Below are 25437 nucleotides of genomic sequence, written 5' to 3'. Positions count from 1 at the left end.
GTCAACCTGAAAGGTGAAACAGAAATATGCTAAAACATGCTTGTATCATTTTACTGCTTTGATTATATCTCTGTACATGACTGTATCCTCATGTGACTCTGATACAGAGTGAATTTTTCTGTCACATTAATATACATGTAGTCTGCTAAATGGAAGATCTGTGGGCTTTTTTAACATAACAAGAAATGATACCAATTTAAGAGGGTTTAAGGACTTTAAAAAGCCAATCTATACCACAAAATATCTTTACATACAATTTTTAATCAGTTTTTAGGGAAGGAAATTAGTTCAGTGGTTAACTGTTAGAGGTCCTAAAACCGTGTAACAGGTAAGATCAGTCTACAATATATCTGAAATACCTGCAAGTCCCACTGCTTTGTATGCTTATCTTTAAAATCAAGTCAGTGTCTAGACCTACTATCATCATGCTGTTCAGCTCTAGCTCTTTAGTGTACAGTGTCAGACTTGTTCGATTGTGTGAAAGTGGCAAAGGAAAATCCACTAAATTCATATGCTTTTGACTTTGGACAAAGATGTAAACTTGCATCTCTTAGAAGTGAATCATGTCAGCAAAACTAAGCTAGGTCATCACATTCTTAAAAGCCTAATTTAAAAATCATGCTTTAACAGACATCTCAGCGTTTACTTTTATTAGGTGTGCTTATGGTGTTTGAGGAAACATTTATTCCCTGTCCATGACTGGTTCTGTCATGTCTTGCTGTATCAGATAACAGTGCTATTCACAGTGATGGGGGCTTCATGCTGTGTGCCTTTCCAAGTGTTCAGTAGTGGACACCCACGATGTAGCCACAGTTTATTTTCCAGTTCATGTAATTAGTTCATTCCAGTTCATGTAATTTTCCAGTAATTGCATTAGAATAATAGGTGTTCTTTAAAACAATTTCAGCAAATTTAAGGCACGGTCCAAATCATCTTTGCACAAAAATGTAATGTAATCTTTAGTTGCTAGCAGATAAAATACAACTCTCTAAATCAAAATGACCCACTGCACATCTATTTCAAATTTGACATATAATTTAAACTTGTATATCTGCTGTTTCAGCTTACAGTGCCATTCAGAGTGTTTGGATTTCAAAACAGTAAGATGGCTGCAATTGAAAGGGAAGTGTTTCTTTTCTACTACTAAGTGAAACTTAGTAGTTTCACTAGGATGTATTTCAACATACTAGGCAACAGGCCCTATTTGTATAAAACAGCTCAAGATAAAATATAGACAGTTGGCATCATATGGTACATCTTTTCAAGCACAATGTTTTAAAGAGAATAGGCCAAATTCCTTCCTAGTGTAGCTCCATAGAAAGCCGTTGGTTTGATTTGGTAGGTAGCCAAATATAAACACTATTATAGAAAAGATTTTTGGAATCGAACATGGAAAACATTTGAGTTAGGATGATATCTGAAAATATTTGCTCAGTAGAATCAAGACATTTAAAATACTTGGCTAGATTCACCTTAAGGTTTACACTAGTTCTAGAGGGTGAGAGCCTCGTGATGGGTCAGAGCTGCTGGCACACACAGGACCATGCAAGATGTGGGAGGAAGCGACTCAAGTCCACTTTGCTTCAGCGATGGTCTGTAGCTGTCTGCAGATGACCCCCAAAGTGGGACATGCTCACTAGGAAGGTGAAGTAACTGTAAAGTGAGCTACCAGAAAGTACAGTGGCCTAACATTGCCTTTCCTTCAGAAAATGCCACCTGTTCAAACACACGTGGGACTCAGCTGGGAAATAAAACTACAGGAATCACAGAGTCCTTCCTCCACTAGATTCCATCTACTAGTAATTCCTCAATGAAAATAAGTTACTTTAAAGGTTTTTGCTTTGTTTGTTTTTTCCAGTTCATATTTGAATGATGCAATGGCAGGAGACACCCTAGGGTGTTACCACACTTTGAGAGGTGACTTCAAGGCCAGCAACACTCCCTGCATGCAACACTATCTCTAAGTATTGTCTCACACCATTGTTCTGTATTGCTTAAATATTTGGAGAGGTCTGTCATGCTTTGTCATTGCACTTCAGCCTTTTGAAGAGTGTAGAAGAAAGATTTCTAGTGCTGAATGGAAAAGTTCGGAACTTGATATCCAGCTGAAACAAAAAGTTCTTCACCCATGGTTTGTCTAGGCTAAGGCATTTAGCAGGACATACCTAATGGTCCTCACACTTCTAGTCATTTATTCTGCTGTACCCCATAGAATGTACGACGTATTCATATTCATTGCTGGTTCAGACTGCATTTTAGGAAGAAAGGCAAGACTGAACTCATGGGGACCAATCCTAATTTGTAAGCCCATATAAACCACTAGGAGCTCTGTGAAAAGCTGTACTGTCTAAAATGAAAATCATGTCCCTGTGGTCCTTGGCGTACAGACAGCTGCTCAGACTTGGTTCTCCTTAGTTATTCAGCACTTTCACTATTTTTGTTGTTCCTATTGCTTCATTCAACTAATTGCCAGGATTTTTAAGAATCTTATTCCATGGAGACTAATGCAGTATTGTTTTTTCCAAGCATTGTTAAATCAGCAGTAGTTAATTGTATGCAGTGTTATAATAGCAGTTGAAGTAATATATTACTGTTTATGCCTTGGTTAAAAATATGTCAGTGGTCAAGCTATGTCAAAATAATACTGCGGTCCCTCAGTCATCAATGAAAATGTAATTATATATTGCAATTTGTTTGAACACTGTTCTCCCCCCCACACACACACCCCCACTCAGAGGTCCCGCTTATTAAACGTTGCCTTCTTTTTAGCTGCCAGGAGTGAAAAGTAGAAAAGTCTCCTCACATTAGTGCCCATGTTAAACACTAGATTTGCCTAGTGAGAGAAACCAGCATCCTCTTAAAACAGGGTTGAAATCTCTGAGACCTGTAACCCCTGAGTCATGAAGCAGATGGATCCAGTTAGCTCCAGTTAAAGTACGAGAAGAACATTGGGCTGGTTTGGCAGAGAGGTGTTGCTGCAGGAGTGGAAAAGGGCCTTCAAGGAAAAAGTACAGGAGTAAAACCCCCTCACTGTGTTGATATATATGTGTTGCTATGGAAATTAACAATCACGGGAGAGAGATTTTGAATCTTATACTAAAGAGAAGGGTGCAAGACGCTCCCCAGTTGCAAGGAGTATCAGGTGATATCCTGATTCAAAAAGATACAAATTGCATCTGTTTTCTTGGAGTTCATCAGAATATCTAGCTTCTAACATATCCACACTTAAAGCTAATAAAGCTTTAAGCAGACAAATGGAGGCTAGCTCCTTAAAAGTGTTGTCGAACAACCATCAAATCCTAATTCAAATATTTTAAGGCTTATAAGGACTCTACCAAAGGGAATATCTGTTTATAAAACACATGTATCTTCCTACATGTAAAGACACTGCTTGCATACTGTAGAGAACTACTAGAATACAAAATTAATAACTATATTGAAGAAAAACAAAGCTGCCTCAATTTTTTTTCTGAAAGTTATTGCTTGCAGTAACGAAAGCATCAAAAAGCATGTACTTCCAATATATTTCTTACTCTTGTAAACATGGACCTGTTTTTCAGAGGTTAACTTTACAAATAAATTTGAATTTTTAAATAGAAATATTGCTTAACTTGAAATAGCAATGCTTCATCCAGAGGATGAAATGATAGTTTTGTTAGATAACCTGAAGACTGTAGAAACAGAGAAGCAACATATGTATGCATTTTTCTTACCTTCTGTGAGTGAATACAGGTAACACATTCATCACTTTTCAAAACTCCCAGTTTCCAGTTACATCCCTTAGCTTAAATATAGTGATTTTAATCAAAAAAGGAGAAGGGAGGTGTGTTGTTTGCTGTTGCTGTTTCATCCTCCAATTCAGGCCCTACTTCATTCCCCAGTGCATTTGTTTCCATAGGACAAGTACTTTCTTACATGTAGCATGAGCTAGATCTTGATGGGGCAGGTGTTAAAGCTCGTTTCATCACATAACACCACATAAGCATCTAAGACCTTCCATGAGAACAAGCAGCTGCCAGCAGAGAGATGTCCCATTTATTTCATAATTGCAGTACCTATTCCTGCCTGTTTTGTCTTTAGGGATCCAATACACAACATTTTTCTCCATCATTTCTTTCCTGATTCTGTTCTTCCATACTGTTTCACAGTATCTGTGCTAGGGTAATATACGGAAGGAAAAGATGGGCTCTGTCCCCTCATTTTTGTTTCTAGCTACACAGTACAAGTAGCTCAGTGGTTTGGCAGACATATCAGTACAGTTGAGGTTGGGGACAGCTACCTGCCTCCTAGAGTCCCCTTAGGAGCCAGCCGTATCTGTTGTGGAGCCATTAGAAAAGTACCTTTGTGCAACTGAGCAAAATGCAGTGGGAGGTAGGTTCTCAGCCAAGAACATATGAGTTCAGTAAGCCCCTAAAGGATGTTGTGTCAAACAGCCTGGATTCCCTGTTGGCCTGGGCAAAAGGAAGATCACCGATGCAGGTATGCAACCCTCCTCTGCTGCCACTTGCAGGAAGGAGGAGTTTTGGGCCGAAGACCTGGTCAGACCACCATAACTAGAGTGGAGGAGGCCTGGACTGTAAAATAAGAGACTAAGGGCCTGTACTCATGGTGCATTAAGAAGGTAGGAACTTCATAAGATCTGCTGAATTTGAGCCTGCACAATATGTTCCTGTACAACTCCCCTAGCCCAGGCTGGAGCACTCATAATTTTTTGAAACAGCTGTTGTTTACACTAAAGTTTTCCATGCTTAGTCTTTCTCCAAAGAACAAATTTCACTGTTCTAGCAGAAACCTTGCTGCTGCTGCTTGGATTGGCACACATAGCTAAGAAGGACCTTTTTAAAACATCTACATCTTACCGTGCAGTCAGAAAAAAGTGGCTGAAGTCTGGCTCTTGGAACAAATCAAAGTCTTCACTAATAGCAAGTACAACTGAGCTTTTGCAGAGGAATGTGCATAATGTATTGTTTTAACCCATTTGATTGTGGTAGAGAAGGAAGTAACTTGATGTCCTGGCTGATTGCAGATGTGCTGTTCCTCCATGCAGAACTGATTTGAATACTGAGTGATGGTTCAATGTTGATTGCAACACGTGATGGATCCACCCCACAATTTAGGAGCGATCTCAGTTGTCCAGAGGACTTGCAAGCCCTCCTGACAGAGTTATGCAAGAACAGAGGGTTAGTTTGTTTTGTTTGTTTAATGGGACTATCACCTTGCCAAGCAAAGGGGCAGACTGTGAATCAATATGCAGACTTTTTTTGTAGTTCAGTGCTTTACTGAGATCACAGCAATCTTTAAGGGTGGGCAGTCAAGTCTGCTTAAAAACTACTTTTGGTAACATGTCTTTTGGGGGTGTTGCATTACATCAAAGCTCACATTTCCACTATAGACTCTTATGACCTAAATCAGGAATTTTACTCAAGGCTTGCTCTGCAAGTTTGGAAGAGTAGGATCACCTTTTGGCTACCTCCAAGAGGACAAGAATTAGAAATGAGCTAACAACAAATACTATGTAAGGCTAAAAATTACTGTTGCTATTATGGGAAGAAGGTACTGAGTTACTACAAATACTTGTTTTATTATTATCATTTTTATTCTTGAATTAATAGTTGTGGAAAATGTCTGTACTGTGAGAGGAAATAGAGGGCTGAAATGAATGATTTGTTTGTGTTAAAAGGAAGAGAAAGGTGTCAGACAATTAAGAATACTCTTTATGGTCCAATCCAAGAAAAATATTGAATGGAGTTACATTGGTGGTGTTGAGGTAATCTTTCTAGTAGCAGTATTGGAGGTAGTTCTGCCATCATTTCTCATTCTTGTTATTTTCTGCTATTGCAAAAGTTACAGTCCAGAAGTACCCTGAGTCAGTTCATATCCAAATGAACATCAGTATCCTTCTTGAAAGCATTCCAGATATAACCAAGGTCGTAAAACAAAATAGAAAGTTGAAGGTTTTATTGTGATGCACATTACAATCAAGTAGTTATAATATGGATCATCTGCTTTTTATGATCCATGATGAGAAATATAGCTGTCATATGAGGAATAGATTTCTCATCATAAAACTTACCTCTGTAATTTCAGCACCTGAATAAGTGCTGCCTCAGGTGCTGATTGTGCTAGTAAACACTGTCTGAAGAGAGATTTCCCCATCTGTTTCTCCTCCTTCCATTTAAATGCAAAGTTTGGCAACAAGTGTTTTTCTGCAGTTCTCTTTCCTTCAGCAGCTGCTGCTATTAAAGACCTCATATCAAGAGATTCCTGTTGGATAGATGGTGATGCAGGAGTTCACTCAGAGGGAAAAAAAAAAGTCTTTGCGGTATGTAGGTCAGTATTCCTGCAGAAAGCTAGTGAAGCTATCTCTCTTTGGAAAGTTAACTCTAGTGCACATCACCTCTGGTGGTGCAAAGTAGCTGCAGTCACTGCTATAATTGGAAGGGGCTGAATTCATGTAAGTCATTTAACATCAGGTTTCCACTATAATTAGTGAGGGGAAAACTCCTAGTTTATGTAGAGTTTGTGTCTTCCCATTGGCTAGGCTCTTAATGTGGCATTTGGGTTAGATGCCTGAAATTACAGCTTTCATAACAGCTAGTGCAATTTTGTGTATACAATTTTCTTCATGGGAGAAAACAAGATACATGTTGATAGCTCAGATCAAAACATTAGGTCCATAGAAAGCTGAAATGGTTTCAACACTATCAATAAGACATATATATATATATATATATAAATTGCATGGATGTTAAAAGCAAGGAAACCCCCACATCTGACAGGAACAAATTTCCCTCTCGTATTTGTGCTGCAGACCCCCTATGTTTGGGAGAGGTTATATGTTTCAGAGTGCTGACAGACATGACTACATATTGTGCTTTATTCGCCCCTGTTCCACTGGCCTCCAAAAGCTCTGTGCATCTTTGAATCCCTGTGCTTTTGGCACTTCTGATGGTGAAACTCCCTGCTGGGGGTGTGGTTTAGCTAAAAATGGGTGCTTTTCACCAAAAGAATAAATTATTCCTGTACTACTGTCTGAAAAGGGTGGATCTGGAGCCAATTTAGTGAGCATAAGTTACAATTGACTTTGGAAGTAATAACTTAGGCTTTCAGCTTCCTTAGATGTATAGCCAAGGAGCTGTCTGACTGCATGTGTTTTTACACATCTTTCAGCTAAATTAGAAATCCAAGTGCAAAACTTAATGCTCAGAGATATCTTGGAGATTTGTGATCTTCCCAGAAGGACTTTGGGTCCATAGAGCCACCAGAGGGTCTCCCAGTTTCATGTACTTTTTTTCCTGACATAAGGCACACTGGTAAATAATGAAAGAAGTTTACTGTATGTTAATTAATGAATCTGAGTGTAATTTGCCCCAGTCCTGGCAAGCAGAACTCAGTTGGAAAGCTGAATAGTGGAGGGAGACAGCTTAACTGAACACCTCCTCCAGAGATATGACCAAAGACTGAAGCATATATATTTGCATGTGCTAAAGGTAGAAAAGCCTTAGGAAAGCAGGAGACAAGGGGTGGAGCTTTTGAGGGGCTGGGGAGAAAGGCAAGGGTGAAAAAGGTGAAAAAGTGTAGTAGAGAAGCATTAAAGGAAAAAGAATCATGAACTGGAGATGCTGGGAAGTATCCAAGAGCACTCAGTCCAAGGAGGAACCAAGCTGAGTAGGCACCTCATGTTATCTGTTGATGCCAACAAAAAAGGAACTAATCCAAAACCTGAAGTCAAGGAGTGTATCTACTATCGAGTTTAGTGGTCTTTATGTGAAGCTGGTGGAAGAAGGACTAAATCAAGGAGGTGTAAAGAGCTGGGATGATGACAGAAACAGACAGTTCATTTCTTCCTATTGTTGAATTTGTGAGTTTAGCTGGGTGGGATGCTACCAGCAGTGATGATGAACATTACAAAGCTGAGATATATTTAGCCCACTCCGTCACAGAGCTTGGCCAGACTCCTGTTGGTTTCAGTGAGAGTTTGCATGAGAATATGCAAGTTCATCCTCCTGCAAAATGGAAATTCCCTGTCAAAGTATTCTGTTAGATAGATTGAATAGGGGAATTAAATTGCTGGAGTACATTTAGTACATTAGTTAGCATCTCTGGCATAGTAAGCTAAACATTTTCAATCCTGAATATAGGAACTGAAGCACTTAAATTTGTGGGGAGAAGAGCTTTTTTTAGTGAGGTGCTGAAGTTTGTATGTAGATGCATAACTTCAGGCAAGCACCTGTGCAAATATTACCCAGTGAGAACAAGAACCATCTCTAAATGCACTCTTTATGTGTGAATTCGGATATGTTAAACATTATATGTGTTGCTGCACTTATTTTTCTTCCTACTTAAACAGGCATGAATCTTCCCTACATAGTACTTTATCTAGTCCATACCCATGCAAAGCACAAACCAAGTAAGGGTAAATGAGGTTGGCTGTAGCTTTTTGCTTAGATGCATAAATAGCTATTCAGGATGTGAAGCAGTTGAAAATGATGACCTCCTTACCTAATATTTGCATGTCTGCTAACATGAAAGATCACGCATTTCACACAGATATTACAGAATAATAATTGCACGTGGCAAATGTGCTGTTAGTTGTGTGTGTAGTTTGTCATTTTCATATGCAGTTACCAGAATTGCATACTCAGTTGCAATAGGCATACGCACAAAATTTAGCTGCAGTAGCACACTTAGGATTTTTAATATATGGTGCAAAGTCTCGGTCTTCGTTGCTATGTTGTTTTAGGCCCTTTTTAAAAGAGAACTGAGCTAAGAACTATTCAGGCAAAGGAGGCATACACATACTTGCACTAGTGGGGCTGCAGACTGCAGAATTGCTGCATTAACCTGCATGTAGTTTAAATACTGAACTTGCTAGAAAGAATGATTTGCCAGAACAAATCTACTCTATTTAGTGACCAGCTGTAGTGCATGGTCCAAGTGAGGAACAAGCAGCTTCTGAAATTTTGCATTTAAAGCATATGCATCTTCAACTAGGATTGTCATAGGGAGGAGTAAGTCTTTGCCATAAGCAATTGAAAATTAGGCTGCAGTAGCTCAGAGAACGCTTTAATTGGAGTTTCTCTTTTCTGCATATCACTTTTCTCATCAGTTCCAACAGTTTTTTTTTCTTTCTCTACAAACTTATTTGCCTTAAAGGACTCATAAAGGAAATAATTAAAAAGTATGCATAGGAAAACTGTCTGAGAGAAGGGGCAGAAATCCAAGGTGGTTTAGGGAGGTGCCCCAAACGCTCTTTTGGATGGTTATTAATTTTTTTCTTACTATTATTTTATGACAGTGTTTATGTTTAATTACTCATGTTTTCCTAACCTGTGTGACAGGCGTAATTTGAAAAGCAATAGTAATGATCAAGCTGCGGAAATGCCAGCCGCTGCCTACGTGCTCAGGCAAGCATAGAGCAGGCAATGTCAAGAGGCAGTGCCATCTCTTGATTAGATCTGAACTTCTTTCTCATGTTGATGAAAATGATCCTGACTGCTATTACTTAAACAAAAGATGCCAAAAAATGCTATGAAAAGTCAGATCTCTCTCTGTTCACTGCCTAAATGGAAGAGTAAGTTCATAGGACTGTACTGCAGTATATGATACTAAAATATATACTGGTTTAGTTTTAAAAAAGATACAATAGGTTTATTTGGGTCTTTCTATTGTAAACTGCCAGGCAGCCCATCTAGACTAGTATAGTATTTTTTTCTATTCAGTTGCTTATCAGTGGACAGTTTCAGATTTTGCATTTTCAAACCAGACCTCAAGAACACAGAAAACAATAATTCTCCTGTCATATACAGTGTACTAGGGCATTGTGAAGCTCATTCAGAAGCTGTAGTATAATTTTGGTTTGAGTCTTCCTGGATACGAAAGTTTTGGGTTGTTTCATGCTTTAGTTCTATGCTACTACAATGAGACATTGTGTGTAGCACTGCTGAGCAGGTAGCATGTCATCAAAACATGGCATCTGTTCAGATAGTTCTAAATAGTAAATGGAGATTTAATCATTAATTTGTCGATATCTTGTCAACAGTTTGTAAAGTGTTGAGCAGCCTTTGTGATATGTTTCGATGGTTTTACACTTCTTTTAAAAAATTGCATTTATTGATGCACTCCTAAAAAAGCTTTGATGAAGTCATTGATGATGCCTTTTGGAGTGAAAATGAAATAATGGGAAAAGGAAAGCATTCTGCTGTAAACTGTGAGATCAGTGTGCTGCCTGGTCCTTCTTTGCAAATAAGAGAGTGAGTCACTGAATAATAGCGAAGTGAAATAACTTTTTTGTTTGTTCTGTGTTGCCAACTTTTGCAGTCTTGTCATGAATACCATATTATCCTTGTTTAGTTTTCAGAGAGCAGAAAGTTCTGGGATTCTGTGATTACACAGAAATCTCAGCTTTTTGGCTTGTTAAGTTTTTGTGCTGACCTTGTATTCGTAGAGAGAATCTTGAAAAAGACGAAAATTAAATCTTTAAAGTACAGAAGACAAACAAACCAATAAACCCATGAATCCTACTACTCTGATGTCAATAATAGGGACCTGGGGAGGGAAGGTTGGACTAGTGATGATAAGTTTTGAATACTACTAGAGTGAGCATTTGATTTTTATGTGAGAGAAGCTATAAAAATAAAAGAAAATCCAGGGACAGAAATAGAAATGAAACTTTAGACAAGCAAGAAGTATGCAGTTAAATAAGTTATTGGAGGTTGCCTGCTGCATTGAGGTTCATCCTTGGAGCAGTTTGCTGCTGGGGGGTACAAAACAATAGCAACAACTTACTCAGGGCAGACCACACCAAATGCACTGTAACTTAAATGCTTCGGCTGCTTTATCTGTAATAAATTTCACATTTATCAGAAGTGGTGTGATACAGCCTGGATTCTCTTCTTAGTCTTCCCTCTCATTCCTAGAAATTGGTCAAGACCCTAAATCTCCATGCCTCCAGACTACATGAAATGGGGGTAACAGTGTTTTCTTGCCATTGCAATGTCATTGCTATTGTTTAATTATATAAAATCTGTATCTTTCCTCTGTGGAGATTCTCTATAGTCATTGCAGTGCTGCTGTAAAGCAGTTCTATTTTGCCTTCATAGTATTAGTTCTACTTGAACTCTTGCTTAGTAGAATTAAGCTGCTAAGATATATATCTGTCGTTCTTCTGCTGCTTTATAGATTCTCAATAGATATATGACAACTCTATCATTCATCGTTTCATCCATTCATATGTATTGCCCATTATGTTGGAAGTAAACCAAGCCGTAAGGTTTGTAGTTGACATACACTGGAAAAGAGATGCAAAGCTTAGATAAATTCTTACAGAATATCTGACTTGGACCCATTTTCAGAGAAAGGCCATTTATGTTTTTGTGCGATGCATGATGGGACCCTTACCTGGCATCTCTGTGCTGCCAAAATAGAAATGAAAAATAGGATTGCTTGCCTGAGGAACAGTTATGTCTTTCATATTGAAACTCAGCAATACAATTTTACTTTGTGACTGTCCCAAGAGACACTTCCATTGTAAGGGAATCAAGTGATGGATGAGGTATCTTGCGTTTAAAACATTATACAGGTGAAAGCACTGGAGTATGCTAATCCCTTGCCTCTTACTGTATGGGTCTGACTGGTTTGCTTGTTTTTTAACCCTGGAACTAATGGAGGTTTAGTAACTAGGGCAGGAGTATTAGAAAATGCTAACTTTTTTTCCTTCTGTCATGCTCTTTCATATTTGACTGCTGCAGGGTGAAATTATGAAGATTTTTTGGTACCAGATCAAAAATTCCTTTCTTGTTTAATTGAAGGTGTTTAAGCTAAGAAGGTCGTTAAGAGGACAGATTTAAAGCAGTGCTATTTGCATTTGGTGATGTTTTGGAAAAGAACAGTGCATATTATGCACACTTTTAAAGTATATATGGTGAATGCACTGCCAAATCCGTGGAAGCTCATAGGCAACTACTGTGAACAGTAATAGAAGTAAAAGAATCTGCTTTTTACCCCTACTGAAACTGGCACATTGAGCTTTACGACATCTTTGTGCTTTTTTTAAAACTTATTTCAAATTAGTTTTAGCCCTATCAGCAAACCTCTGCTATGTGAATGGTAATGTAAATTGTCTCTCAAACCCTGCAACATTCTGCGCAAAAGTCAGAACCTGAATGAAGAAAAAGCTGATGCTGGTATATGATGGAGAACCATTTGAAAAGAAAAAGAAACAAATCTGTGAGAATAAGTAGAGAATTCGTGAACAAAAACTTGGGAAAGCATTCATGGGAGAAGATCACTGTAGCAGAAATGAAGAGAAGAGAACAAAAACTCATTGTGAAGTGTTGTATTTTGATGGCGGAGAAGAGACAGTGAAGTAAGCTCAGGTTTAAGAGGGTGTTTGTGAGCAAACAGGAGAATGATGCTAAAAAGAGAAATGGGAGGAGCTTGAGTGTGAGAGAGAAACTGGGAGAGACATCAAACTGGGAAGGAAAAATGTCTTAAAATAAAAAGAGAGAAATGGAGTTTTATAGGAAAATCAATTAGTCAAAAATGGGAAAGGTTTGAACAACAAGAAAAGTGTGACAAATTAAATAGCCAAGGAAAGGGAAGAATGGAAGAGAATGGAATACTCTGCATAATACTTTGCTTATTTTTAAAAGAAAGAAATACTTGTGTTAATTATATTGATTTCTTGGAAGATTTTGTGATGGGCTGGATGTGTGTTCTGAGAGAAAGTGAAAGATAGAAAAGGAATAACATGAATTTTTTTCTAGGCTTTCCTGTGCAGGAAATGCAATAGGAAGTTATTTTTATTAATCAAGATCAGAGGACATGCAACAAGAACCTACCAAGAACTTTGTGGAAAGTCTAGTTATTTTTCATGTCAAACCAGAAAAGCCTGTGGCCATTGGCTAGTAGGAGCCCAAGAGTCAGATTATAAAACAGCAGGATAGGTGAACTGGATGGCTATTGGAATCCATATATCTTAAACACATACTAACCAACTCAACTTACAGGCAAAAAAAATGTTGAATGTACTTGATATTTGTAGCCATTCATTTATTGCTTTATGATCTGGTTTGTCTTCCTATTAAACAGGAAAAGTGGATTTGTTTGATTCCATCTGTAAATGTGAAATCATTTGATTTTATGTAGATTTTCTTTATGTTGAAAGAGTGTGAGTTAAGAAGCGTTGTTCCATCAAGACAGTCAGGTTATGGTGGCCACCAAACAATACAAACGTGGAGGAGCCAGAACTGTGAGAGCCCTGAATAGGCGGAGGGAAGTGTCTTTTGCAAAGTGTTTTGAAGATGTGCGGGTGAAATAAACCATTCATTTTAGTGTAGCTAAAATGCTGAGTGTGTTGCAGGGGGTGATATCATGTTCGTATTTTGAGTGCCAAGATGAATTTCATGAGCTTTCAGATTTTCTGCATTATCTGTTAAAGTACCAATGGGATAGCAACTCTCCACTAGCCTTGATGATAAACACTCATACCCCTGCTGTCTGTTGGCCTGGCTGGGAAATGGCGGTGTGCACAGCATCTAGCGTGGATAGATAAAAGGTTCAGGTGCTCTGCAATGAAAATAAGTGGGTATGCTTAACAGTTCCTGATTAGGAGTGATTCTTGGGGCTTTGTAAACTGAACTTAAAAGGCAGGAGGAAGGGAAGCAAATCTACCCTTCCACCAGCTTTATGCTCCTGAACTTCAGTCTGCCAGATGCTGCTGTGATTTGCAGAGCATCCTTTCAAAAGCTATGAGATGCTATGGTGACACTCAACCCACAGGCCTAACACACTTGCAAGGGACTGTGATGCAGGGGAGTGGGAAGCTTAGTGCCTGTATTTGCAGCAATAGCATATTTTTCATCTGCAAAGCAAATAATCAGTTGGATACCCAGCCTGGACTTAGCAGTGACCAGTGTTTTGTCTTAGTAGTCTTGGTTGAATACACATGCAGAATGGAAGTACATTTGTTTATGGACAGGAAACGCATAAGCTTTTTAATGGATAAAACATGAGTCTGAAGCATTAAATGTGACCTGCTTTGTTGTATGCCAGTACCTGCAAAGGGTTATTCTTTGTAGTGTCCTACTTGGACTGAAGCACTAAAGCTTTCATCAAAGTAAATCTGATTATTTTGCACATGGTTTTCCTGAGAGGATGTTATGATTTTCTAGATGTTTGGTGGCTGGTGATAAATTAGGCTTTTATGATGTCATGTGAAAGGCCACTGCTTGGACTTCCTTCTCTATCAAGCACACTGGAGAATACATTTGGGACACACTTAGAATCAGAAATTATCCTACCTTGTTTTATTTAACCCTTTGGTGGATTGTTTGCTTTGTAACCAGATGTGTTGGGGCAGAGATAGCTTCACTTTTGCAGACAGGAGCCTCCCTGGTATCCCATCGTGATTCCTCTTGATATACTGTGTTTGAAATGGATATATGTCTTTGCTCGTGTAACAGAGCCTCAGCTCATGAGCACTCTTTAAGCCTTTCACAGCTTGCATTCTTTCCATATATTGTATCTTGAAAAGGGTTTCCAAATCTGATGGGGTTTTTAGTGACAAATTGGAATGCAGTAAGGGGGAGAGAAAGATGACGTGTCCCATAAATTAGGTCAAGTTTATGACCAGGCAGATGGAGGCTGTTTCTAAAAAGCAGCTTATGGTAAAAGACTCTATGTAGCCATTTTGCCTAGAGAAGCGACAGTTCCCTTCTTCCAGCTCCCTTCCTTGCCCCCTTTACTCCAAAGTGAGAGTAATTTACAACTGTTTTTCAAACAATAGCAAATGACTCACTATTCCTCCATGCTAAATCCTTTGTTCTAGTTAATCCATACTGGGGAGAGGGACAGGAAGAGAAGTGTCCATCCCCTCTCTGTCCTTTCCCTCACACTCTGCTCAAGGGCTTCCGGGTGGCAGAGGTTTATATATTGGTATAAGGTGTGGAAGGGAGTGTCATCTCCCGTGCCCAACCTGAGTCACAATCAAGCATTCAGAGTAGTGAGATGAGCACTGAAAATATGCCAAAGAAGGCAATTAATGATTATAGATGGGTTAGAATTTTCTGATGGCATATTCTTTAGATGGACAATGACCTTTTGAGTAAATTAAGGTTTCTATTAGCATAACACCGTATATAATGTTAACCTCACAAATGTCTTGATTTTCTCAGAGAAGTGATAGCCACAGAGGTAGCAAAATCACCAAAAACAATGCATCCTGTATGAGTTAAAGAAATTCACCCTACAGAATAGTAATATCCTGGTAATCACTGACCTGCATTCATTAAACTGCCACGTAATGCTCTACAGATAAGTGAATAAATATCTATAGATTAAAATACAAGTTCACTGCCCTGATTTTTATTGTTTTGTTGCTTATCATTTGATATTCAACCAGCAATGATAAGTAAACCCACTAACATTTCCAAAATAATTTGTTATTAATGTAATATCTTCTTCATGGAAGCAGAGAAGAAACTAAGTAGCCTTGCAGAATGGATTAGCGAGGTGAGCAGTTTTCTGACTCATCTTGACATGTCAGTCAAGTCAGTGAAGAGAGCTAACCCTAAGGGCTGTATTGCATTTCCAGTAAGAAATGCAGCCATTACTGCACAATAAAACCCCCTAGAATCAAACAGCTTCACAGAGTGATTTCCTGTTTTTTGCAGAGAATGAGGAAAGTAAGAAGTGATGGGAAAAAAAAAAAGTTTATTAAAAAAATGAGAATTGTGTTTAATAATTGTAAAAGGTACCGTGATCTGGCCTAAATAATAAACACTGTGTCTAGCAATAAAAGCATATATGATCAAGACATGATTATCTTACTCTTTCTCCTGAAAGAGTAAAGAATAGGCCACACCGAAGTAAGAGAAAATGCATTACTATTTACTAGTGAATAAAAGCAGGACTCTGAGGTGAAAGAAGAAAGCTGTTCTTTTCTTACACTGCAGTCAACCTCTACCTCGTATGAAAACGATTCATCCCTCACGGGGTCTTGTTTTCAGTAGTGTGAAGGTCACACACTGACATCCTCCCTACGATCTGGCCAGGGAACTTGAAGAAACACACTTGCAAACGACCTCCCCAAAACCTCTACTGGGAGGAGAATATGCATGAATGTTTCTAAGCCATGTCATGCAAAGTCGAGGTTATTCAGACCCCCCCTTCATCCATAGATTAGCCTGAAGCACATGAGGCCCTACTCACACACCATTTCCTATCCCCAGCAACACTACAGGGCAGTGACAGCCAACAGGAGTGGTACCGTCTTTAACCTGTACAGCCATTTGTAAAGAGCAGTTTTATTTCATTAGTACAGCTGGAAATATTTGGTTCCTAATAACATTCAGCATTCAATTATTAGTTTGCGTTTTTGCAAAGCTACTACAGATTTTTAGCTGTGATTTGTGTGTTTGTGGATGGTATACTGTAACAGAAAGAGTATGCTTGTAGCCAGTGCTAAGAACTGAGCTATCGTAATTATTATCTGTATAACAAATGGCAAATAGAATGGGTTTTATCTTCTTTGCCTTCCCCAGATGTCTCTTGCTTTTTTAGCAGATGCATTTCTGTGCACTAGAAATGATGTTGTTACTTGAAGCCTTTTCTGCGTTTTGCAGACTTGTGAACTGATATTACCATTAGGTTTACATCCAAGCTGGGGAGCACTTTGCACGTTTTCCCGGGAATGCAGAATTATGCCTCAGGGTGAATCGAGAGCAAGGCGCTAGCCAGTGAGAGTTTTGCCACTTGCAGCATTGGGGCTTTCCCCGGTCCTGCAGGGGGGACACCTTTCAGCCTGCGTCATGGCCCCACGTTGTGCATGTGATCCTGAACCGTACCTGTTGCCTGATCCGCTGTGAGATACCCTGGCTTAGATCTGCACTGATTGATCCCTGTGCAGGCCAGCTCATGATGAGCAAGTGAGTTAAATTCAGCACTGACTTCAGTGGTCGCTGAATCAAGCTGTAATTCAGGAGGAATTTTATCTGGCTCGAGGGACTGTATTGGCCAAGACGTTTTCTCAGGCTTCATTTGGCAAATTAATAGATTTGAATCATACTCAGCCCTAGCAGGGGGCTCTTGGGCCCGCGACTCTGCTGACTCTCGCACAAAGATAGCAGCAGCCGTGACGCGAGGCCCGCACATGCTGTCCTCAGCGGCGTGTGCGCCCCGCGGCCGCACGCTGATTAGCTCGAACGCCGCCTCCATCAGTGCGATTAGGCTCTGGCGACGGGACCCACACAGCACCCGAGGCCAGCTCCCCCTATTTTACTGCCTTTGCCATTTTATCACCAGTGCCAGCGGGCCCGTCAAAGCCGGCGCTGACTGACTCCATTTCCCCGAAGCGGAGCTGAGCATTGTTCCAGCCCCGACCGCCGGCTCTTGGCCCCGCTGATGGACAATACCTCTGATTCCCAACTTCCTGAGCAGACCAGACAGTTTGCTGTTTTCTTCTCGTCTCTTATCACCCCCTGTCATTAAAAGAGTGGTCTGGCTTCAGCTTCGGTTTGTGCTGATACACAGCAGTGAAGTGGAAAAGGCGCAGGAGGGAAGGGACGAAGAAGGGGGGCTCTAGAGGAGGAGGGAGGCAATCTCCATTACTGGTATTATCGCCCTAATGTTTATTGCTGCTCCGAGTTCATTTGCGTTAGCCCTTTGGAAACTGGTCAAATTAGAGATTATCAGACAGATAAGATAAAGCCGCTGTTCCAACACCTCTGATTCCTAACGGAAAAGCAACGGCTGTGCTCAGATTTTATTGACTGCGCAGCTTGCGTGGACCCTTTATTGCTGGCGTACTGTGGAGCTCTGAGGTAAGACCTTCCGCAAAAGATGCCCAGCGCTTGCAACCTGCTGGGGTCTGTCAGAAGTGGAGGCGCTCAGCACCTCTCAGAATCAGCCGGTTACTCAAGTTCCTCCCTCCCTCCCCTTCCCCCTCAACAGAGTTTTATTAAAAATTGAAACTTCTGAATAGGAATGGATTTGCATGTGAAAACATGCTGGGAAAAAAACATTGTGCCTGTTATTTTACGTGGTACTTTGTTATATATATGAGTTTCAACCTACTGGTTGCTTGAGTGTTTGCCTTTTGCCTTTTTCTGTGGTTCTTTGTGAACAATACTGTCTTTCTGCAAAAGACTGCTGACCCAAGAGTGGAAGCCAATCTGTTCATGCTGCATTAAAACAAATTTAGATCAGGAACCAAATTCACTGGCATTCTTCTATTCCCTCGGTACCCTAAATGCTCCACAACTTTGCTTTTCTAAGAGCAGTGGAAAGAAAAAATGAAAACTGAGTGACACTCATTGCAGCTCCTCTTAAATTCCTGAAGATGTTTACTGTGTTCTTCGTTAGGCTTGGGCTTTGCTCATTGACGTGTTTTATCTTCACATTCTCCTCATATTTACTGTGGTGATAGGAGTCACTCGCTTTATAATTATATTGTTTTTCCTGTTACTATAGATATTATAACAAACATTACTCTTTACAAAGAAATCAAGCCAGCGTTCTCTGCCTTGTGGATCTCCATAAGCACTTACAGAGCAGGGCCCACAGACCAGCCGACACAGTGCTTATTCTTGTTACCAGCTCCTTCTGCTTTTTGATCTGGGCTCAGCTGAGCTGTGTGTCGAATTTTAGACCCGTGAGACATGTTTACAGGCTCTACAGCTCTGATCTAGTGAGGCCTTATTACTTTTCTTAACCCGGTGCATTGGGAATAGCTCTGCTGAAGTCACTGTCACTGCTCACGTGCTCATCCCAGTGAGGAACTTTGCGTCTGAGTTAGGCAACGTCACAAGACCTGATGGCAAGTGCTGGAGAATATTAGGGAATGGAGGATAAGGGTGACAGTAGAAGCGTGTAGTGAGCAATGGATGCAATCTCCTATTTGCAGCAAACACTTTAGCAAAGTTGTTACCTTTTTGAGCAATGAGCTGTAGCAGATACCCAAACATATTGTGTGGTGGACCTTATTAGTGAGATCTGCTACGTGAACTCTCATTAAAAACAGCTATGAAAAATGCTCCAACAAGTACATGAAAGGAGTGACCTACTTTGATATATGCTTTACTGAGATATAACGGTGAAAATGTGGAACTGTAAACTAATGTTGTTGAATTAAGTAGCTATGCTGTTTATTCCGGTTTTTTTTTTAATGGGACAAGTTAAAGCTGAAAGGCAGTGGTCTCAAGAAGGAAATAAGGAAAACAGAACACAAACAGAATTTGCAGGAAACTTTGGCCCTTCGACTCTTGCAATCTTTCCTGACAAAACTTCTTGAGCAAAATAGTGCAAGACTAAACATGTAAGTCAGAGACTCCACTGAGCTGGGTCTATGTGTTCTTTACTTCTGGGAGCTCTGCTATAACAAATCAGCTTCCAAAAACTCCTGCTGATTGCGAATGTAACCCTGGCCACTTTTCAGATGCAGTAAAACTATTGTGTGCTTAGAGCAAGTCTGTTTATTTTTAGAGGTAAAACCTTGTCTCTGCTGAAGAGAGTGGAGTTGGGCACGATTCCATCACAGGTGTTTTACTGAGGACTTAATCTCCATTTTACTCTGGTGTAACAGAGAGCAAAAGCTGGCTCTTGGCACTAGGTTAAATGAAGTAATAGTTTAAAGGGAGTCAGCTGAGCTGTTGTAATAAAAGAAACCTTGGAGTTCTTTCAGGCCACACTATCTCCTTTTTCTCACATTGTCTTGAGGCTTTAAAATTTCAGTTAAAGTTAATTGAATGAGACAGTGATACATTGCACAGTGAAACCAGATCAATCATTGAATGAGTCAAAATAGAAGTAGCGATGACACTCAGAACAAGAGCTTGGGAAATGTGATATTTACATTAAAATATTTTACATTTTTGTCTCATGGCTTTAAAACCTAATTTAAAAATACCTTACCACACAGAATAACAAATTTCTGTCTGCTTATCTGTATGTATTCATGTGTGTGTTTGGACAATAAAACTGAATCACCATAAAATCACATTTAATAACATCAGAGTATTTTCTACACAGTTAAGCAGCCTAATTTACCAAAAAAGATTAAACAGAAAAATTTACATCAGATAAACTCATTCTTTTCTCTGAGAGTCAATCATATGATAACTAGGCGAATATAAAACTGTAGGTGAGTTTACTGTAATATTAAATGGCAGTAGACAATTTGACTGTTGTCTTTTCCACCTTCCTTCCCTTTAAATATTTACTTGGATGCTGTTTCCAACTTCTAGAACAGTTTGCATGTAAAATTTGTCATTGCATGGTTAACTTTTGTTAACCATATTTGCATGGAAAAGAAGAGATGGTTCCTCCTAAAATAGGTAACTAAAAGCAAAGACTTAATTCTATGTGGATGACATGGGCACTGTAAAAGTAACAAAGCTTTAATCAGTGTTGTCAGGTTTGCAAACTCCTACCTCAGTATCTAAATCCTCAGGGTTTTCAGGAAATCAGAGGGCTTTGTTTTCGTGTCAATATTTAAATGCTACAGAAGAAGTTATCCTGCAGGAATAAAAAACATGAACTGGTGTAATTTCATCACCTGCTGTTCCATCAAAAACAGGAATAGTGGGCAAGTTTACATACAGCAGCAGCCGCTGGCTTTCAAGAACCCAAAAAAAAAAAAAGTTTTCTCCAGTGGGACCTTATCTCTTCTTTATTTGCTTTCTGATCTGGTTGTACCTCTAGAAAGTGAAGCTCTAGGACTGGAAAATCAGTACACGTTACGGAGGGGCAAGCTGGGCTTTTTCGGGGTGGGGGCGGGAAGACCTACAGATGCGTCTCTGGCTTCAGTGAAAGACTTCAATAATATAAACAAGCAGTCATTCTGTTCCAGGAGGAACTTTTTTAAATATTCTTATTTTATTGTAATTACCTTATTGTTTTCATATTATGAGCTACTTGTAGAAAAATACAGGAAACATGACTGCAATACAATCCTTTAATCAGGAATAGCTTTGTTCCAGTCATCATTTCCATTCAGTGTTGAAGCTTTCACTAAGAATAATACAATAAAAACCTTGACTTTAGATATAATATTGTGTTAATATTATGGTATGTGATAACAGCCATTTTATCTCTGTACCTAGTAACTTCTGTAAGAGAACCTTTTAAAAAGTGCAGAGGAGACATTTGGTCCGTAATGCTATTTTTAAGTAAATCTTACTACAAAGTAGTGTTTCTCAAAAGCACATAAACTTCTTTAGGAGAGCTATTTAAAATCTTTTAACTCGAGTCAGATGGGGAATTTGTATTATCATATATATTAAATCTTTTTTTTTTTTTGCTAGCAGATTATGCCATAATACCTTTACTACATCATTGTTCAAACATGTGAACTTTTTAAGAAAAAGAAAACATATTTTTATACTTAAATGGCTTTAATACACTCGTTGTTTGTGGTATCTCTGTATATAATCCAGCACTGCAAATAACTTTACTGATTTGGGATCTCCCCCCGACCTTATTTTGGCCTGTTCAGCAGCTGAGTGTTTATGTTTTTGAATGAAGGCCTGGAATTAAGTAAAGTATTTTTTTAGATAAACTATTTTAACAAAAAGCATTTGTCTAAGAAAGTTAAAAGACTGCTCCCAAGCTGTTCAAAAGCAGAATGCAGCTACGTAGAGCAGGCGACGGCAATTCATTCTACCGTGCTCAGTCCATTTTTAAAATGAGAATCTAATACCCTAGATAGGCTCAGTTCAAAAAATGTTTTTGAAATAAAGATCATGGATGTAAAATTGTTACTTACACTGCACTTATAAAAATGAAACTCCTAAGTTTTATGATATGTCTTTTATGACTTAAAACTTGATGGTATTAAAACGCTTAACTGCTAGCTAACGGCTTGAATTAGAACTGAATAACGGGCAGTAGTTTTTATACTGAAATTCTTATTTTAAGACGGATTTCCTTGTTCCTAAGCATATATATACACACACATATATAATGTAAATTAAACTGAACTCCAGATAAAAGGCATACCTCCATGTATACATTAGGGCCTGATCCAAATTTTATCAAAGTCAGTGGGAGACTTTCTCATTTCAGACCCGATTTTGCAACCCATATTCACACGACCCTCCAGGGGATCCCTCAAGCTGAGGCGGTTTTGCATGACTTGGCCTCAAATGTCTGCTGCAGTTTCTAAAAGCCCATTACAGGACTGGAGTAGGAAATCATTTAGTACAATTTAAGGAAATCACAGGATTTTTATTTTCATATCATTTTGTTCTGATCCGTGTGCTTGCTCTTTTCTGGAGGCAAACTCAAATGTTTTTAGCATAAAGACTGAACTATTAGACACGCTGCCTGGAATAGTCTCAGCAGACATGTTTGTTGCACATCCCCTTCTTCGGTGCAGTATTTCCCATGGTGAGCTTCTTCTCCTCCTGGAAGTGAGCCGTCTAGTTGTCTGTAGCACAGGTATGAAGAGGAATTTCCTACGTTTTACTGCACAGGATGAGGTGGCTTGGGAAGTTAACACGATCTGAACAGCACACGCTCAAAAGATAGCATCTGAAAAATTTTGTGTGCGGCAATACAGTTTAAAACCAACAGCCACAAAATGCTCATTAGCTCCACCAGTGGTCAGAGAGTGAAAGAGGGAGAAGAAACAGTCCATAGTTTTTTCAGGAAAGCCTGCTGTGTTACTGTCGTAAAGCCAAATGCAAGAGCAGAATTCAGCCTTAGATTTCTTGCTCTCTCACATTTCGTTAACCCTGGACCGATATAATTTTAATATTTGCTATTACAGAGGAACGAAGCTTGTAAAGAGAGAGAATATATTTTATTAAATCAACACGTAGAGCTGGAAAAAGCCTAACTATTTAAACACAATACTCGGGTTTTACATGCGGATTTTTAGTAGTTTCAGATGAAAACATTTACAGAAATGTAAGCAACTGGAGATAGATCTATAACTTTGAATCCACAACCAAGAAACAATTCAGTTTCTCCTTTGATTGAAGGTGCAAAGGAGCTTTTTTTCCTTCTTTAATTTTGTTGCATTATTTTTGACAACTGGTTGTGGGACCGTTTGGTGTGGTAGCACTGCTCAGAATACTTAATCAGTAAGGTGAATGTGAACAGTCATGGTTTCTGTAATAGTTTCAAGATAATTCCTTTGTATTTAGACGGTATTTTGACTTTTCTTTCCATGTGGATGCTCAAAATACTTAAGGAAAAAGATGTGGGCGTTAAAAAGCTGGATGTTTACTACTGTTGGATGTGGTTACCCAGATTTGTAACAGTCTTTCAGCATCATGTGTCTGTGATCACGTTTTTATTTGAAGGAGAACAGTTGTCATGTTTGCTCTGTGATTTACATTATTTAAACAAAGGGGGGAAAAAAGAATTTGAAACAGCTCATTCAACAGCATGACTAAGACAATTTACTATAAAATGCTCACCGTTATAAGACAGTAAGAGTGGAGTTCAAACCCCGCGCACACACAAAAGCAAAGAATAATTCTTGAGATTTCAAATGGCCTGGTGAAAGGATGCTGCCTCCTGGTGATTTATAGGCATAGGAGCTTCCACTAAAATTGCATCTTAAAGAGAAATATGTAGTCCTCCGAAGACAGCTGGGTCTGGCAGCAGCTCCAGCTGCCCTAGGCTTGCAGGGAAGTGTGCGTGAACAGGGCCATACCCACGGAAACGCCAGCTAGGCCGGCACTGCACCCTCGTCTGACACCCACCTCGCTCTGCGTGCAACCTGCCAAGGGAGCAGGGCCCAAGTTTTCCTTATCCTGGGGGCTTTTGCCCAAGTTTCATTCTTTGACAGACAGTTTATAGCAGGGGGTTGTGGGGGGGGGCAGGGTGCTTTGGAGTAGGAACAGGCAACATAGTGGTCAGACTGCAAGATGGGGAAAGTGAACGCAGCGTTTGTCTCGTTTTTTCCGCAGGATTTTCTTCAAGGAGACTGTACCAAAGCGAAACAAAAGCTGAACTGGAAGCCCAGGGTCACGTTTGATGTGAGTTGTGTTTCTGGCGTGCTTTGTACCTGCCATGTGCTTGTGTCCTCCAAAAGCAACGGAGGAGTCCAGGAGGGAGGGAAAACCTTTGCCTGGGGTGACTCAGGCACATCGAGAAATCACATTTCCAGTGACAATCCCGAGCCGCTGTTGCTTTGAGGAGAGCAGCCACTGTGGCAGTGCAGGGCATCCCGGGGGACTCTGCTAACGCACTCTGCAGAGTCCAGCAGGTATCAGCATTTCGGAGAACAACGCGCGTTTGCGCTCCGATGCCAGCTTGGAAACACAAGCCGTGACTTGAAGCAGAGAGTGCCGCCACTCCCGGGACAAAGCGCAGGAGCACTGCGCAAACAGGCTGGGGCTGCTGCTAAAAAAAAAACGCCGCTAAGCGCGGTGCCCCCCTCCTTGTCGGGCCGGGCCGGCGGGGGGGCGGGGGCCGGCGGCGGGGGGCCGCGCTCTGTGGCGCTCCCGACGCGGATGCCCATTTGTCCCCACCGCTGGAGCCCTCATGTGTCTCTGTCCCTCCTCCAGGAGCTGGTGAGGGAGATGGTGGAGGCCGACGTGGAGCTCATGAGGAACAACCCCAACGCCTGAGCCCGGCCCGCCGCCGCAGGACCCGCGCGGGGCACCCCCAAGGCTGGCACGGCCAGGAGCCCTGCGGCGGGGCCGGATCCGCTGCCCCCCACCCCAACCCCGGGAGGGGTTTATTTCTGGCCAGCCCCTAATTAAAAAAAATGGTTACCCACCCCTTACCCCCCCGCTTCGGTGCCTGTCGGCCCCAGGGCAGCCCTGCGCCTCAGCTCGGGCGCCTGCCACTCGCGGGACCGGCGTGGGAAGGGGGTCGCTCCCCTCCGCCGCTTACTGTACCTGCCGTGAGCGAGCATCGGCGGGCAACCCACTGATTTCCTTTTGATAATTAAAACTCGTCTTTCTATTTCCTAGGACCTCCAGCGCGTTTTTAGTACTTTCTCCCATTTGAACGAAAGAAAAACAGGAGCGTGTCCTATCTACCCCCGCCCCGCCTCAGCACAACGCGCGCTCCCCGTTCCTCCAGCCCTTGCTCCGTGCCTTCCCCTCTTCTTCCTTCTCTGAACACTCCTTGTTTTTCTTTCCCGCAGCTTACCTCCACCCCAGCGGCCCATTTCCACCACTTGAACTCTGTAAAAGTTTGGATAACTTGATATAGCTTGCAGTGAAATCGCCTTTTGACCATGCCGAATTAATTCCTAATTGCTGGAATCGCTTTCAAACTAGTCAGAGGGGGCTTGTAAGCGTTTTTCAGATCTTCCTTTCAGAGTGCGTGTGAGTCACAGAAAGCCTTTCTGTCCAGCACCTTCCAGATCCAGGCGTTTGGGTTTCTTTTTTTTTTTCTTTTTTTTTCTTTTTTTCCCCAGAATCAACCCATTCCCCTTCCATCCTGTTCCTGCTTACTATAATTAGACCTCGGACG

The 25437-nt window shown here is 40.5% G+C and overlaps 1 protein-coding gene across 3 annotated transcripts in view; it reads left to right on the top strand.

Annotated features, from left to right (window-relative positions):
* Positions 1-25189, top strand: part of GMDS (GDP-mannose 4,6-dehydratase) — a 428741-nt gene extending 403552 nt beyond the window's left edge. For all 3 annotated transcript variants that reach the window (XM_068931997.1, XM_068931999.1, XM_068931998.1), the window contains 2 exons: positions 23919-23987; positions 24519-25189. In XM_068931997.1, the coding sequence (XP_068788098.1) occupies positions 23919-23987; positions 24519-24581 (132 nt within the window). In that variant the 3' untranslated portion in view covers positions 24582-25189. The remainder of the gene's footprint in view (positions 1-23918; positions 23988-24518) is intronic.
* Positions 25190-25437: the final 248 nt, after the last annotated feature.

The sequence above is a fragment of the Struthio camelus genome, chromosome 2 (genome assembly GCF_040807025.1).
Source record: "Struthio camelus isolate bStrCam1 chromosome 2, bStrCam1.hap1, whole genome shotgun sequence".
Lineage (NCBI taxonomy): Eukaryota > Metazoa > Chordata > Aves > Struthioniformes > Struthionidae > Struthio > Struthio camelus.
Note: the sequence above shows the minus strand (reverse complement) of the source record. Positions and strands in the feature narration are given on the sequence as shown.